The sequence below is a fragment of the Engraulis encrasicolus genome, chromosome 9, assembly GCF_034702125.1.
Source record: "Engraulis encrasicolus isolate BLACKSEA-1 chromosome 9, IST_EnEncr_1.0, whole genome shotgun sequence".
Lineage (NCBI taxonomy): Eukaryota > Metazoa > Chordata > Actinopteri > Clupeiformes > Engraulidae > Engraulis > Engraulis encrasicolus.
The window spans coordinates 8,320,018-8,334,117 of NC_085865.1; the positions used below are offsets into that span (position 1 = coordinate 8,320,018).

At 42.6% G+C, this 14,100-nt stretch overlaps 1 protein-coding gene across 2 annotated transcripts in view; it reads left to right on the top strand.

The window, feature by feature from the left end:
• cul2 (cullin 2) overlaps positions 1 to 13,636 on the top strand; it is a 33,312-nt gene extending 19,676 nt beyond the window's left edge. For both annotated transcript variants that reach the window (XM_063206441.1, XM_063206442.1), the window contains exons 11-21: positions 737 to 844; positions 1,780 to 1,839; positions 2,986 to 3,114; positions 3,273 to 3,359; positions 4,145 to 4,297; positions 5,802 to 5,879; positions 8,067 to 8,133; positions 8,950 to 9,152; positions 11,892 to 11,993; positions 12,114 to 12,230; positions 12,523 to 13,636. In XM_063206441.1, the coding sequence (XP_063062511.1) occupies positions 737 to 844; positions 1,780 to 1,839; positions 2,986 to 3,114; positions 3,273 to 3,359; positions 4,145 to 4,297; positions 5,802 to 5,879; positions 8,067 to 8,133; positions 8,950 to 9,152; positions 11,892 to 11,993; positions 12,114 to 12,230; positions 12,523 to 12,654 (1,236 nt within the window). In that variant the 3' untranslated portion in view covers positions 12,655 to 13,636. The remainder of the gene's footprint in view (positions 1 to 736; positions 845 to 1,779; positions 1,840 to 2,985; positions 3,115 to 3,272; positions 3,360 to 4,144; positions 4,298 to 5,801; positions 5,880 to 8,066; positions 8,134 to 8,949; positions 9,153 to 11,891; positions 11,994 to 12,113; positions 12,231 to 12,522) is intronic.
• Positions 13,637 to 14,100: the final 464 nt, after the last annotated feature.

Below are 14,100 nucleotides of genomic sequence, written 5' to 3' on the forward strand. Positions count from 1 at the left end.
GAGTTTCCCAGGTGGGCTTTCATAACTATGACAAGGAGATAAGATCTACCAACACCCTCACAGGAATGTGTGTGCGTGCGCACGTGCATGCGTGTGCACGTGCACGTGTGTGTGCACGTGCATTTACTGTGTGTGCACGTGCGTGTGTGTGTGTGTGTGTGCGCGCGTGCGCGCACCATTATAAGGCATGAACAATCATGAAACGCCTATGCAAAAGGGTACACTTGGGCAGTTCTAGTGTTAAGTTTGTCGAGACTCGAGAGCAACTTGTTCGCACACAGTAATCGCAGTGGAGGGCCAAGTTAGAATGCAGGACGAAGGCCTCATTATGACCAATTAGTTCACCCAGCTCCAGATCGCAATCTCCCACTCTCGTTTCCTCCCAGATGCCAACTCGGTTTGTGGAGTATGTGCTGCTATGTTCTCCTTTAAAACAGGATAATAACTCAGTAATCATTATACATACATGCCCTAAGTTACCTAACCATTTAATGATGCTTGCTGTTTGGTTGTTATGCAACCTACCTGTTATGTATCGTGTCCCCATCAAATAAAAAAAGTAAACTTAACAAATAGCAAACATTTGGTCAAAATTTTCATTTTCTTTCCCCCTACTCAAACCAACACAGCTAATGGAATATATGTGCCGCGTTCTGGTTGAAAGCAAGATCATATTAAAAAAAACTGACAGACATCTCCCAGCGAACCGTTTAATAACAAATCGTTTCCCTTCCAGATGCCAACGCAGTTTGTGGAGTCTGTGCTGGAGGTCCACAGCAAGTTTGTGCAGCTGATCAACACAGTACTGAACGGAGACCAGCACTTCATGAGCGCACTGGATAAGGTAGGAGCTGCAGTCATGATATAGAATGAGGAGAGAAAAGAGTCACCATTTCTCAAAGTCAAGTGTTCTAGCACTTCATGAGCGCACTGGATAAGGTAGGAGCTGCAGTGGTGATATAGAATGAGGGAGAAAAGAGTTACCATTTCTCAAAGTCAAGTGTTCTAGCACTTCATGAGCGCACTGGATAAGATAGGAGACCAGCACTTCATGAGCCATTGGATAAGGTAGGAGCTGCAGTGATGATATAGAATGAGGGAGAAAAGAGTCACCATTTCTCAAAGTCAAGTGTTCTAGCACTTCATGAGCGCACTGGATAAGGTAGGAGGCGGAGCTGCAGTGATGATATAGAATGAGGGAGAAAAGAGTCACCATTTCTCAAAGTCAAGTGTTCTAGCACTTCATGAGCGCACTGGATAAGGTAGGAGCTGCAGTGATGATGTAGATTCTAGAATGAGGGAGAAAAGAGTCACCATTTCTCAAAGTCAAGTGCTCTAGCCTCGGTAATGTGTGAAACGCCTAGTGATTGGATACTCAGCGGAGAGCATCCAATCACTGGGCGTTTCACGCACTACCAAGGCTAGAACACTTGACTTTGAGAAATGCCCAGTGTTTCTATTTGTTTCTCCGGCAGCTAGCTAGGCATTCTGAAACGAAACGTCTTCCAGAAGGGAGGAGCTCGTTCTCCTGATTTACTACATGAGAAATCTTGTCTGCCGTCCCGAGTGTGTGTGTTTAGTACAACTGTTCAAGAAATTTCCCTCCAAAGTGTGGCCTATATTTCATGACACTTAGCAGGCGATTTTATCGAACGCGATTCATAAAAGAGCCAGACTTATGTCTTTCCAATAAGTGTTGTCTGGGTTAATGTGCAACACTCAGTCTTGCCAGTTTCACCATCGAATTTGTCGTAATCTGGGTGTTTATTTATTTTGTAGGCTTTGACCTCTGTAGTGAACAACAGGGAACCAAAATCCATCTGCAAAGCTCCTGAACTGGTGAGAAACTCTTCATTTTTTTTTTTTTTTAACTTTCTTTTTTATTAATTATTTGCATCCAGATACAAAGTTACAAGCATGAAAAAAACAACAACACAATAATAAAGAACAAAACAAAAACATAATATAACAGCTTATGGGTTCATCGTCTTCTTTTTTTTTTAAATATAAATGCAAACAATCAAGTCTATTCATCTATAATTTGTTCAGTGGTATCATCTTTGTTTTTGTACCAGAGCCATTTCACCCATTTCCTTCCAAATAGTTCCTCCCGCATTTTCAAACAATGTGAGAACTTTTCCATGCCATATATCTCTTCCACTATACTAAGCCAGTCTTCTTGAGTTGGGGGGTCTACCTTAAACCATGGAGAAACTCTTCATTTGTTCACTCGTACAGTATATGCACATTGTTCCTGATTAGTCAGGAATTCCCGATTTTCCCATCTGAACATGCATGTATAAAAACCACTATCACCATAGAGATCTCTGTAACACACAATGCACTCTGTATATTTTCTCCTTTTTTGGCCTTTTTTTTTTCTTGTTCCACATGAAGGGCCTTCATTGCCGTTTTAAATGTCATTTTTGCTTGTCTGTCATCAGCCAATTAAATGGAAATTAACTGTATAGAGTGCGCTTCTTCTGCTGAGGAGTGTACAGAAAGCACTTAGCATAATAACACTCGCCGTTTCCGTGTCCTTCTCAGGGACGACATCAATTCCCAACACCAGTAGTCGTCATATACATGCAGTAGCCTATTGTGTTTGTGTTCAAACTTTTTGATTGATGTAAAGATAAAAAACACTATTTGAGGCACTCCTTCCTTACTAAAGTTAAAAAGGCTTTATTAAATACTGGCTACATGCCTACGCGTTTCGACCCATTGTCTTCATCAAGGATGCCCTGATGAAGACAATGGGTCGAAACGTGTAGGCATGTAGCCAGTATTTAATAAAGACTTTTTGACTTTAGTAAGGAGTGCCTCAAATAGTGTTTTTTATCTTTTCATGGAATTTTGGACTTCCAAGTTCTTTTTGATGAGCACCCTTTTTTACTAACTGGATACAGGACCCAGTGAAGCATTCCCTTTTTTGTTGTTTTGATTGATGTATTTATTTACACTCCATTTTCTTTTCCTCTGCAGCTGGCTAAGTACTGTGACAACCTGCTGAAGAAGTCTGCCAAGGGCATGACGGAGAACGAGGTGGAGGACAAGCTGACTAGCTTCATCACAGTCTTCAAGTACATCGACGACAAAGACGTCTTTCAAAAGGTGCGTGTGTGTGCGTGTATGTGCGTGTGTGTGTAAATCAGTGTAATTACAAATTTGCTTTCAAGGTGTCACGAACAAACAAAAACACATTATTTGCATTATTAGGTTAAAATGTTTTTTTGTTGCTGTTCTTCATAAACATTGCTTTTGTCTCCCAGTTTTATGCGAGGATGCTTGCGAAGAGGTTAATACATGGGCTGTCTTTATCTATGGATTCAGAAGAGGCCATGATCAACAAACTCAAGGTAACTCAATGGCTTCATGTAGCGATAAGTATGGACATGTCTCCTTAAAGGACCAGCTTGGTCAATTTCAACATGCAGTTGTAATGCTCACACTACCATGGACTTGGGTTTTTTTCTTCTTCTTCAGCCTTTTCCGAGATCCTGGTCATTGTAATGGGGGCAGCTCTTTGTTTACATTTCATTAAATTTTTTTTATTTATTCCCAAAAACATCTGAAAGGTTATACAACATCAGCAGACAACTAGCAAACAGCGGTACCTTATGGGAAAATATTTGGAGTAGGCCTATGTTAATTAAAAAAAAAAAAGTAAACAAACGCTGCCCCCATTAGAATAGCTCATATCTCGGAAAGGGCTTAGCCGAAAAATGTGGCATCACCGGGTACTGACAAGTCAAGGGTAGCGTGAGCAATACAACAGCATATTGAAATTGACTGAACTGGTCCTTTAATCATAATTCCCTTCGAGATTAATAAAGCATCTCACTACGACGACTATTCATGCAGCTATACTGTATGTAGCGTGTGCATAATTATATGTTACAATAGCAGTGCGATCGGTATGGACATGTCTCGTTAATCACAATTTCCTTTTGGATCATTGAAGTATCTACTGCAACGTCTACGTACTGGTACTATTATGATTGTAGTGTTAACTAAATATATGGACAATTGTTAAGTAGCAATCTCCTATGAACAGATGAACAATACAAAGAAAGAGTGAAATAAGAAGATGAAGAGTGAATTTTATTTTTCTTACATATTCCCTCTCTGTGTCTGTTTGTAGCAAGCGTGTGGGTATGAGTTCACAAGCAAACTGCACAGAATGTACACAGACATGAGCGTCAGTGCCGACCTCAACAACAAATTCAACAACTTCATCAAAACTCAGGAGACGGTGGTGGACTTGGGCATCGGCTTTCAGATCTACGTACTGCAGGTGAGAATTAGCCTGGTTTTACCAGACCACGTGAATTACTTCGTAATTCATTTTTGGTCTGGATGCTCGATGCCCTGGAGCGCTTGGGTTGGAGGAGTGAGCTCAGCTCTGGTTGGAAATTAGTGGCCCAATCGCTGATAGTTGACCTTCATGATGTATGTTGTTATTCGTCTATATGCGTTATACGACTAAACCTCCCCAGAGAAGCGTAATCAGGCCATACGTGAATTACAAAGTAATTGGAAATGAATGGTCTGGCCTGTGAGGCTAGGTGAGAAAGCCCTCATCAGCCTTGCTGCAGGAACACTGGCTGACGTTTAGTGCAAAGAAGATGGATCTAACAATTAGAGTCATTTTGTTTCTTTTCCGGTGTCCACTTTATGTCGGGTGAACGCCCCTTTAGGAGACCTTCGGTTAGGAGACCTTCGGTTAGGAGACCTTTGGAGTCCTGAGGTTGAGAATAAATGAAGTCCCCTTAGCGCTGTAGATGGCGGTAGCGCACGTCTTGCGCAAACACCTCAAAAAGAGAAGAATTTTTTGGTTTTGTCTTTTACTCTCTACATCAATAGCGGTGTTCAATCAGTAGTTGTGAAGTACTCTGAAGAGTACATTTTAAAGGACAAAAGCACGTTTTGAACATTTAGCCCCATTTCTGAATTGTATTCATTAAAGTAGAGAGGTCCTCAACCATTTTTTGATGTTTGCTGCTGTCCCAGTTATTTTGATAATTTTTTGGATTTTGTCTCAACTGGCTTTATAATGGCCGTCTATGGGCATATCCAAATCTGTTCTTAAAACCACCCTTAACATGTATGAAAAGTGATTTTTTCCCAGTCATAATGAATACTGGTACTTAGAATTTGAAAGTCGTGGTAAGTACTCGTGCGAAAGGTAACATTGTTAATGGGCAGCTTGAATTCTGAAATAAACTGTTAAGAATGTTGCACAGTGCACCTTAAATATAGTTTTCTCTCTCTCTCTCTCTCTCTCTCTCTCTCTCTCTCTCTCTCTCTCTCCCTGCCTCTCTCTCTCTCTCTCTCTCTCTCTCTCTCCCTGCCTCTCTCTGCCTCTCTCCATCTCTCTCTCTCCCTGCCTCTCTCTCTCTCTCTCTCTCTCTCTCTCTCTCTCTCTCTCTCTCTCTCTCTCCCCCTGCCTCTCTCTCTCCCCCTGCCTCTCTCTCTCTGCCTCTCTCTCTGTTTCTCTCTCTGCCTCTCTCTCTCTCTGCCTGTCTCTCTCTCTCTCTCTCTCTCTCTGCCTCTCTCTCTCTGCCTCTCTCTCTCTCTCCGCCTCTCTCTCTCTCTTTCTCTCGCCCTGTCTCTCTCTCTCCCCCCCTGTCTCTCTTTCTCTTCCCCTCCCTCTCTCTCTCTCTCTCTAAACCCCCTCTCTCTCTCCCCCTCCCTCTCTCTCTCTCTCTCCCTGTCCCTCCCTCTCTCTCTCTCCCTCTCTCCCCCTCCCTCTCTCTCTCCCTGTCCCTCCCTCTCTCTCTCTCCCTCTCTCCATCAAGGCGGGAGCCTGGCCCCTCACGCACGCCTCCTCATCCACGTTTGCCATCCCTCAGGAGCTAGAGAAAAGTGTACAGATGGTAAGCCACTTCACACACTGGAAAATATAAAGTAAACTAAATCAATCTACTAAAGGGGAAACGTCTCGAATAACTATTTAAGCACATCTATCTCCTTGTGTGTTGTTCCGTCCTGGTGTGAACCCAAAGTTTCTGTAACTTTGAAAAGCGTACAGATGGTGAGCCTCCTCACACACCGAAGCAGCATATGGCCCGTATGACTCATCAAAATTAGTCAATGCTATAAGAGAAACAATGGATCCTCGATTGTAAGTCGCTTTGGTTAAAAAGCGTCCCCCAAATGCAATGCAATGTAATGTAATGTAATGTAATGTAATGGAAATACAGTTAGGGCCATAAATATTTGGACATCTGCACATTTTTCATCTTTTTGGTGCTGTACACCATCCCAATGGATTTGAAATTAAACAAACGAGATGTACATTAACAGCAGACTTTCAGCTTTAATATGAGGGTGTTTGCGTCCAAATCGAGTGAACTGTGAAGGAATTATGACATTGTCTATCAGTGCCACCCCATTTTTAAGGGACCAAAAGTAATTGGACAGTCTAGTATTTATACATCAAACTTTCAATTTTTAATTATTTGGTTGCAAATACTTTCCAGTCAGTTACAGCCTGTAATTTGCCATCCATAGACATCGATAGACACTGGGTTTTAGCCCTTGTGATGCTATGGTGAGCTCTTTATTGCAACAGTCTTCAGTTCCTGCTTATTCTTAGGGTATTTCCCTTCAGTTTTGCCTCCAGCAAGTGAAATGCTTGCTCAACCATACTCAGGTGAGGTGACTGACTGGGCCATTGAATAATATTCCACTTTTTTGGGGTAGAAATGGCTTAGTGGCTTTCAGATGAAGCTTTGGGTCATTGTCCATCTGCACTGCGAAGCATTGTCCAATGAGTTCAGAACCATTAGGTTTAATATGACATGATAATATAGCCTGTAAATCTTCAGAATTCATCCTGTGGCTTTTGTCGGTAGTCCTCATCATCAATAAATACAAGGGGAAAATAGTATTGACAGATATGCATGCCCACACCATGACACTACCACCACCATGATTCACTGATTGGGTGGTATGCTTTGAATCATGAGCAGTTCCTTCCCTTCTCTATACTCCTTTCTTCCCATTACCCTTGTACAAGATGATTTTAGTCTCCTCTGTCCATAGGATGTAGCTCAAGATCTATACAGTCTTTTTAAGACGTTGTTTGGCAAAGCCAAATCTGGTATTGCTATTTCTGATGCAATCAATAATTTACATCTTTTAGTGAACCCTCTGTATTTCCTATGGTGAAGTGTTCCTGAATGTTCTTGATCTTTTTTCTTGATTGTTGCCTTGGACATGTATCCACCGTTCACCTGGACACTGTTCTACATCTGGCAAACTTTTGGGAGATGGGTTTTTGTTCACCAGATACAGAATATTGTCTGTCATCCACAGCATTTGTCTTCCATGTCTGCCAGGTAATTTGGTATTGCTGTGGTATTGCTTTTTTCCAACATTCTGAACTCTTGAATTAATCATATTCAATGTTTCCCCATCTCTCAAATGGGTTTGTCAAGATTTTTTTCAACCTTATGATGGCTTGAATCGCTGATGGTGACAGGTGGACTTTGGATCTCATGGACATTCCGTAAAACTATATGGAAATGCAAATGGAACACTTCAAATGAACTCTAAGACCTTGTATTGACATCTTGGTGATGATGTAGTAAGGGAATAACACACATCTGACTGGAGAATAGCTGAGAAGCCTACTGTCCAATTACTTTTGATCCCTTGAAAAGTGGGCAACACACACAAAAAACGTTGCTATTTCATTCCTGTTAATGCGACATGGATGTTAACACCCTCACATTCACGCTAAGAGTCTACAGTTAATGCACAGCTTGTTTGTTTTTATTTCAAATCCATTGTGGTGGGGTATAGGGTGGAAAAGGGTGATAATTGTGTTGCTGTCCAAATATTTCTGGCCCTAACTGTACATGTAAAGGGGGGAAAAGGCCTTAAATAGTGTGAACTATTCAGGCAGATTCATTCAGAGTACTCGTTGTGAGATAGTAGTACTCTCGTGTTGTAAGCTCAAAATTGTTCTAACTTTGGTACATCTTTTGTTGTTTATTTAGCCTTTGTTTTGGGTACACGATGACAAATGAATACTCTTGTGTGCTTTGTTTCCACAGTTCGAGTTATTTTACAATCAGCACTTCAGTGGAAGAAAGTTGACCTGGCTTCATTTCCTCTGCACAGGTATCTCTTTTGGGAAACCATTTTGAAATTGATTGAAAATGTTATAAAATTGTAGAAAGGAAAAAAAATGCAGCATGTGACAGACAGCAAAGTAAAGCCTAAATACTTCCTGCGGTTGGTCCTCGGACGTCTTGGTCGGGAAACTCTGAGCTGAACGATATGGTATCATTATAAAATATTCCCTTGTGTTTTTCGGCAACACTCTCTTGCTCTCCTTCTCGAGTGCAGGAGAGGTGAAAATGAACTACCTATAGAAGCCATACGTGGCAATTAACTAATAATAATTGTAATAATAGTTGTATTTGTATAGCACTGTGCCATACAAGGGATGCAACTCAAAGTGCTTAACAAATGGGAAAAAAACATAATTGTTAGAGATGGATTTAAAAGGAGAGGAAGAGAGGAGAGGCAGAGATAGCAGGAAGGCAGAGGAAGAAGAGATAGAAAGAGATTGTAGAGTCATAAGGTCAACGTAGGTTAGGACCAGGATTCTTAGAGGCGTAAGGTCCATAGTGGCTGGGTCTAGCATAAGTCATAGATAGTCACGCTGAAATTGGGCGCTCAGATGCGGTCCCTGGTGGCATTAGGGGTGAGGAAAAACTCCCTTTCGCTTGATTCATAGTTTGTAGGGGGGAAAAGCTCAACTAACACACGCTCCCTTTACTCTCATGTCCTATCTCCAGGAGAGGTTAAGATCAACTACCCATCAAAGCCATACATGGCTATCAGGGCCCTGAGTCACCAGCCAAAATGGCGAAAGCCGTACGTGGCCAATCCACTAACACACCCTCCTCTCCCCTTACTCGGCATTTCCAGGCGAGGTGAAGATGAACTACCTATCGAAGCCGTACGTGGCGATCGTGACCACCTATCAGATGGCGGTGCTGCTGGCGTTCAACAACAGTGAGACGGTGAGCTACAAGGAGCTGCAGGACAGCACACAGATGAGCGAGAAGGAGCTGCAGAAGACCATCAAGTCCCTGCTCGACGTCAAGATGCTCAACCACGACTCCGAGAAGGTACGATAAGAGTTTCACTTATTTTTAATATAGGCTTATTATGTCAGTACTGTATAAATAAGTATTTGACCATCAAGTCCCTGCTCGACGTCAAGATGCTCAACCACGACTCCGAGAAGGTACGATAAGAGTTTCACTTATTTTTAATATAGGCTTATTATGTCAGTACTGTATAAATAAGTATTTGACCATCAAGTCCCTGCTTGACGTCAAGATGCTCAACCACGACTCCGAGAAGGTACGATAAGAGTTTCACTTATTTTTAATATAGGCTTATTATGTCAGTACTGTATAAATAAGTATTTGACCATCAAGTCCCTGCTCGACGTCAAGATGCTCAACCACGACTCCGAGAAGGTACGATAAGAGTTTCACTTATTTTTAATATAGGCTTATTATGTCAGTACTGTATAAATAAGTATTTGACCATCAAGTCCCTGCTCGACGTCAAGATGCTCAACCACGACTCCGAGAAGGTACGATAAGAGTTTCACTTATTTTTAATATAGGCTTATTATGTCAGTACTGTATAAATAAGTATTTGACCATCAAGTCCCTGCTCGACGTCAAGATGCTCAACCACGACTCCGAGAGGGTACGATAAAGAGTTTCACTTATTTTTATATAATGTTTTTTTTAAATAAAGATTTGTTTTGGTCTTTTCGACTTTATTGATGATGATGGGACAGTTGGAGAGGTTGACAAGAAGCGAATTGGGAGAGAGATGGGGACGGGTCACCAAATGACCCGGGTCAGAGTTGAACCCGGGTCGCCGGTGTAGTAGCCCAGTGCCCCACTGATAGAGCCATGGGCAGGGCCTTTCAATATGGTGTTATGTCAGTAGTGCTTGACCATCAAGTCCTTTAGCCTCGCGCACCATCCTACGTACTTCCGCCAAGAGACTTGGCTCCGCACTACGTCGGGTACCTATCTTCTGTGGAGCAATGTTGACCGGTAGGATTTGCGCCGGTGTTCTGACAATCGGTCCTACATTGTAATTTTATCCTACGGTAGGATGTTCTGTCAGACATGTCTGTTAAACGGTCCTACATCGCCATAGATAGACGTCAAACATGTTTGTTCAACAACTTATAAGTTAAATCCTGATTTTCCTTCCCTGAAAAATTCCTTCCTGCTTCCTGCAATAGCGTCAGATCAAACAACCTCCAGACCATGAATACGAAATGAAATGCTAGTAGTATTATGGGATGGTCAGGACCAGGCTACAAGTCCCTACTCGACACAAAAATGCTCAACCACGACTCAGGTGCTGTTTCCACGTAGCAGGATATTTTTTTAGCAGGGTATTTTTTTCTCCTGCTACGTGGAAACGCAACATGTGGATAAAAAAAATCCTCCATTGTAACAAATGCGTTTCAGACCCCTAAACAGGATATTTTTTTCTCCTGCTATTTTTTTCTCCTGCACCTGGATTTTTAAATGTCAGCTACGTGGAAACAGAAGGCCAAAACCAATGCAAAACCAATACAAGCAGGAGAAAAAAATATCCACATATAAAAATATCCAGCTACGTGGAAACGGCACCTCAGAGAAGGGAGGAGAGAGTTGTCATACAGTATTGTGATGTAGTGGTCATCATAAGGGTTGTGGGCGCGCTCTGACTGACTGCCATGTTAACGAGCCTGGCTCTTTGGTGTAGCCGTCAAAGCCTCAGTTTGGTACCCCAGGAGATATGGATTTGAGTCCCGGCTGGGCAATTCTACTTCCCTTTGCTACAAGATTGGACACTCACCGGCCACTATATTAGGAACACCTGTTACAACTGTTCATTGAGGCAAATTTCTGATCAGCCAATCACATGGTGGCAACTTGATGCATTTGTGCATGTAGACATGGCCGAGATGTTCTGATAGAGGTCAAAGCGAGCATTATAAAGTGGAAGAAAGGTTATTTAAATGACTTTTAACATGGCATGGCTGTGGGTGACGAAGGGCCTGATTTGAGAATGTCAGAAATGGCTGATCTAATGAGATATTCACGCACAACCATCTCTAGGGTTTACAAAGAATGGTACAAAAAAGCGATTCTGTGGGCAAAAATGGCTTGTTGATGGCAGAGTTCAGAGGAGAATAGCCATACTGGTTTGAGTTGATACAAAGGCAACATTAAGTTAAAAAAAAAAACACTCATTACAACCGAGGTATGCATAAGATAATCCCTGATTACACCGCACATCAAATCTTGAGGCAAATGGGCTATAGCTGGCTGCAGAAAACCACATATGGTGTCATTCCTGTCAGGGAGTCCAACCCAGCATTAGAGAGGTGTTCCTAATGGAGTGGCCGGTGAGTGTATAACATGTACACGTACCGACTGTGGGTCTAAGGAGCTGTTCAAAAGTGTAACCCAAAGAAGGTGGATCTAACAAGAAGCGTCATTTTGTTTCTTTTCCGGTATCCACTTTATGTCGGGTGAACGCCCCTTTAGGAGACCTTCGGTTAGGAGACCTTCGGAGTCCTGAGGTTGAGAGTCCCCTTAGCGCTGTAGATGGCGGTAGCGCACGTCTTGCGCAAACACCTCAAAAAGAGAAGAAGTAGTAGGGGACAACGCCCCCTTAGGAGACCCAACTTGAACACACACTTTTGCATTGAGTGGGCGTGTTTTGCGTTATCTTGGTTTGATTCAGTATTTTTGGTGTAACCTATCCCCAACGCTAGCTCTTGCTCAATGCTAGCTCTAGCTCTTGACACTTTCTTGTCGTTTTCTTGTCTTTCACAGGAGGACATAGAGACAGAGTCAACGTTTTCACTAAATATGAGTTTCACCAGTAAACGAACAAAGTTCAAAATCACAACGTCAATGCAGAAAGACACACCACAGGTATGATTCACTGTAATCATTGCAATTTAAAATGAACATGTTTGGATACTATAGATATTCTTGCTTCTGACTGTAACGTGTCTGCCTTGTGCATATGTGTGTTTTTTGTTTTTGTCGCAGGAGCTTGAACAAACTCGGAGTGCCGTGGACGAGGACAGAAAAATGTATTTACAGGCTGCAATAGTGAGAATCATGAAGGCAAGGAAAATCTTGAGACACAACGCGCTTATACAAGAGGTGGGCAAACACACACGCACACACACACGCACACACACACACACACACACACACACACACACACACGCACACACACACGCACACACACACACACACACACACACACACACACAGTTGAAATTATTGAGGTATCATTTAAGTTTTTCCCCCCTTTTCTTGAATTTGAATTTATTTCATACATTTCCTGATGTTGCTGATGTTTAATTCAGAGATGCCCATATGAACCCTCCTCAGACTAATGAAGAGCTCCACCATTTTCCCCTTTGTCTTTTTATTTCTATGTGTAACCAAGGTGATCAACCAGTCCAAAGCCCGGTTCAACCCCAGTATCAGCATGATCAAGAAGTGCATCGAGGTCCTGATCGACAAGCAGTATATCGAGCGGAGCCAGAGCTCTGCGGACGAGTACAGCTACGTGGCATAGTGCACACCGCACCGCACCGGACAGAGGAGAAGAAGAAGAAGAAGAAGAGCAACAAAAGGCAAAAGTGGAACGAAACAAAAATCTAATAAAAATAGACCATTTATTATTATCAGTTTCTTTTCCTTCCTCCTTCGGCAGCGATTTGCCATGGCAACGGCGACCACGACCACGACGACGACGACCCAGAGTTTTGGACGAAGCTTCTCTGGACTTGTGTTCCTCCATCTTGGAAAAGAAAAACCCCGAAACCGAAATGGCCATGGGGTTGCCTGGCAACCACCAGATGCCACCCGCCCTCCACCCTCCACCCTTCACTCCCCTACCACCCATCACCACCCATCACCACCTGGCTCCACTCCACTCCACTCGACCACCCATCTTCATTCTCCTGCCCCCTCCCCCTCCCCCAACCCCCAACCCCAAAACGCCCCTGCTGTCTCCTGCAACCCCCCCTCCACCCCCCCCCCCCTCCTCCTCCTCGTCCTACTCCTCTTTTATGCTGTTTACAACATCACCAGTGCCACGCCAACGTGCGTCAATGAGAGATGCCTATAGCTACCGGAGTGCAAATGCTGATAAAGAAGAAGAAGAAAAAACAAACAAACACCATTTCTCTGAACCATTAACTGAACGAAGACAAAAAAAAGCGCGCAACCGAGAGAGAGAGAGAGAACGCAAAAAAGACGAGTATAAAAAGAGACGCGTTCTGGGATTCTTTAAAAGGTATACAAAGCAAGACATAAAAAAATTACACAAGAAAACCCTTCAAGGAAGACGAAACAAAACAAAACCATGCTTTTTTCTCACGTTTGCAGTTGTGTGTGTTTTTTTAATGTATCAAAGTAAGAAAAAATATTGTAATAAAACCGGCATACTGATAACTGTATTTACTTCAAAGTGTAAAGACATTAAAAAAAAGAGAAAACTGAGGTGACAGATGATCCTGCTGCTTGTCAATAAATAAAAGAAACAGCCAATGTTATTCATCCGTCTCGAGAAAATAATATGTATCAGTTAATGCTGTTGTAGACCATGGGGGTGGGAAACCTATGGCTCATGAGGCCAGGGCTGGACTGGCCATCTGGCATAGCGGGCATTTCGCGGTGGGCCCCGCATGCTCATGGGCCCCTATTTTCAAACATTGAAAAAGAAATAAATAAATAACATTATTATTATTATAATTTTTTTACATTTCTGAAAATAGGGGCCCACTAGGGTGCGGGGCCCACCGGTGAGTCAGTTCTGCACTGCTAATTATGGCCCTACAGTATTTCTCCCCCATGAGGGGCCCCCTTAAGCTAAAAGTGCCTGGGCCCTATTTCACCCCCATATCAGCCCTGTATGAGGCCGTCTTATACGCCCCCCCAATGTAATAATTGCAATGTTATGCAGTTTCACATGAAATATGACATGTTTTGGAAAGCAATCTTAGAAATTATATTTGTA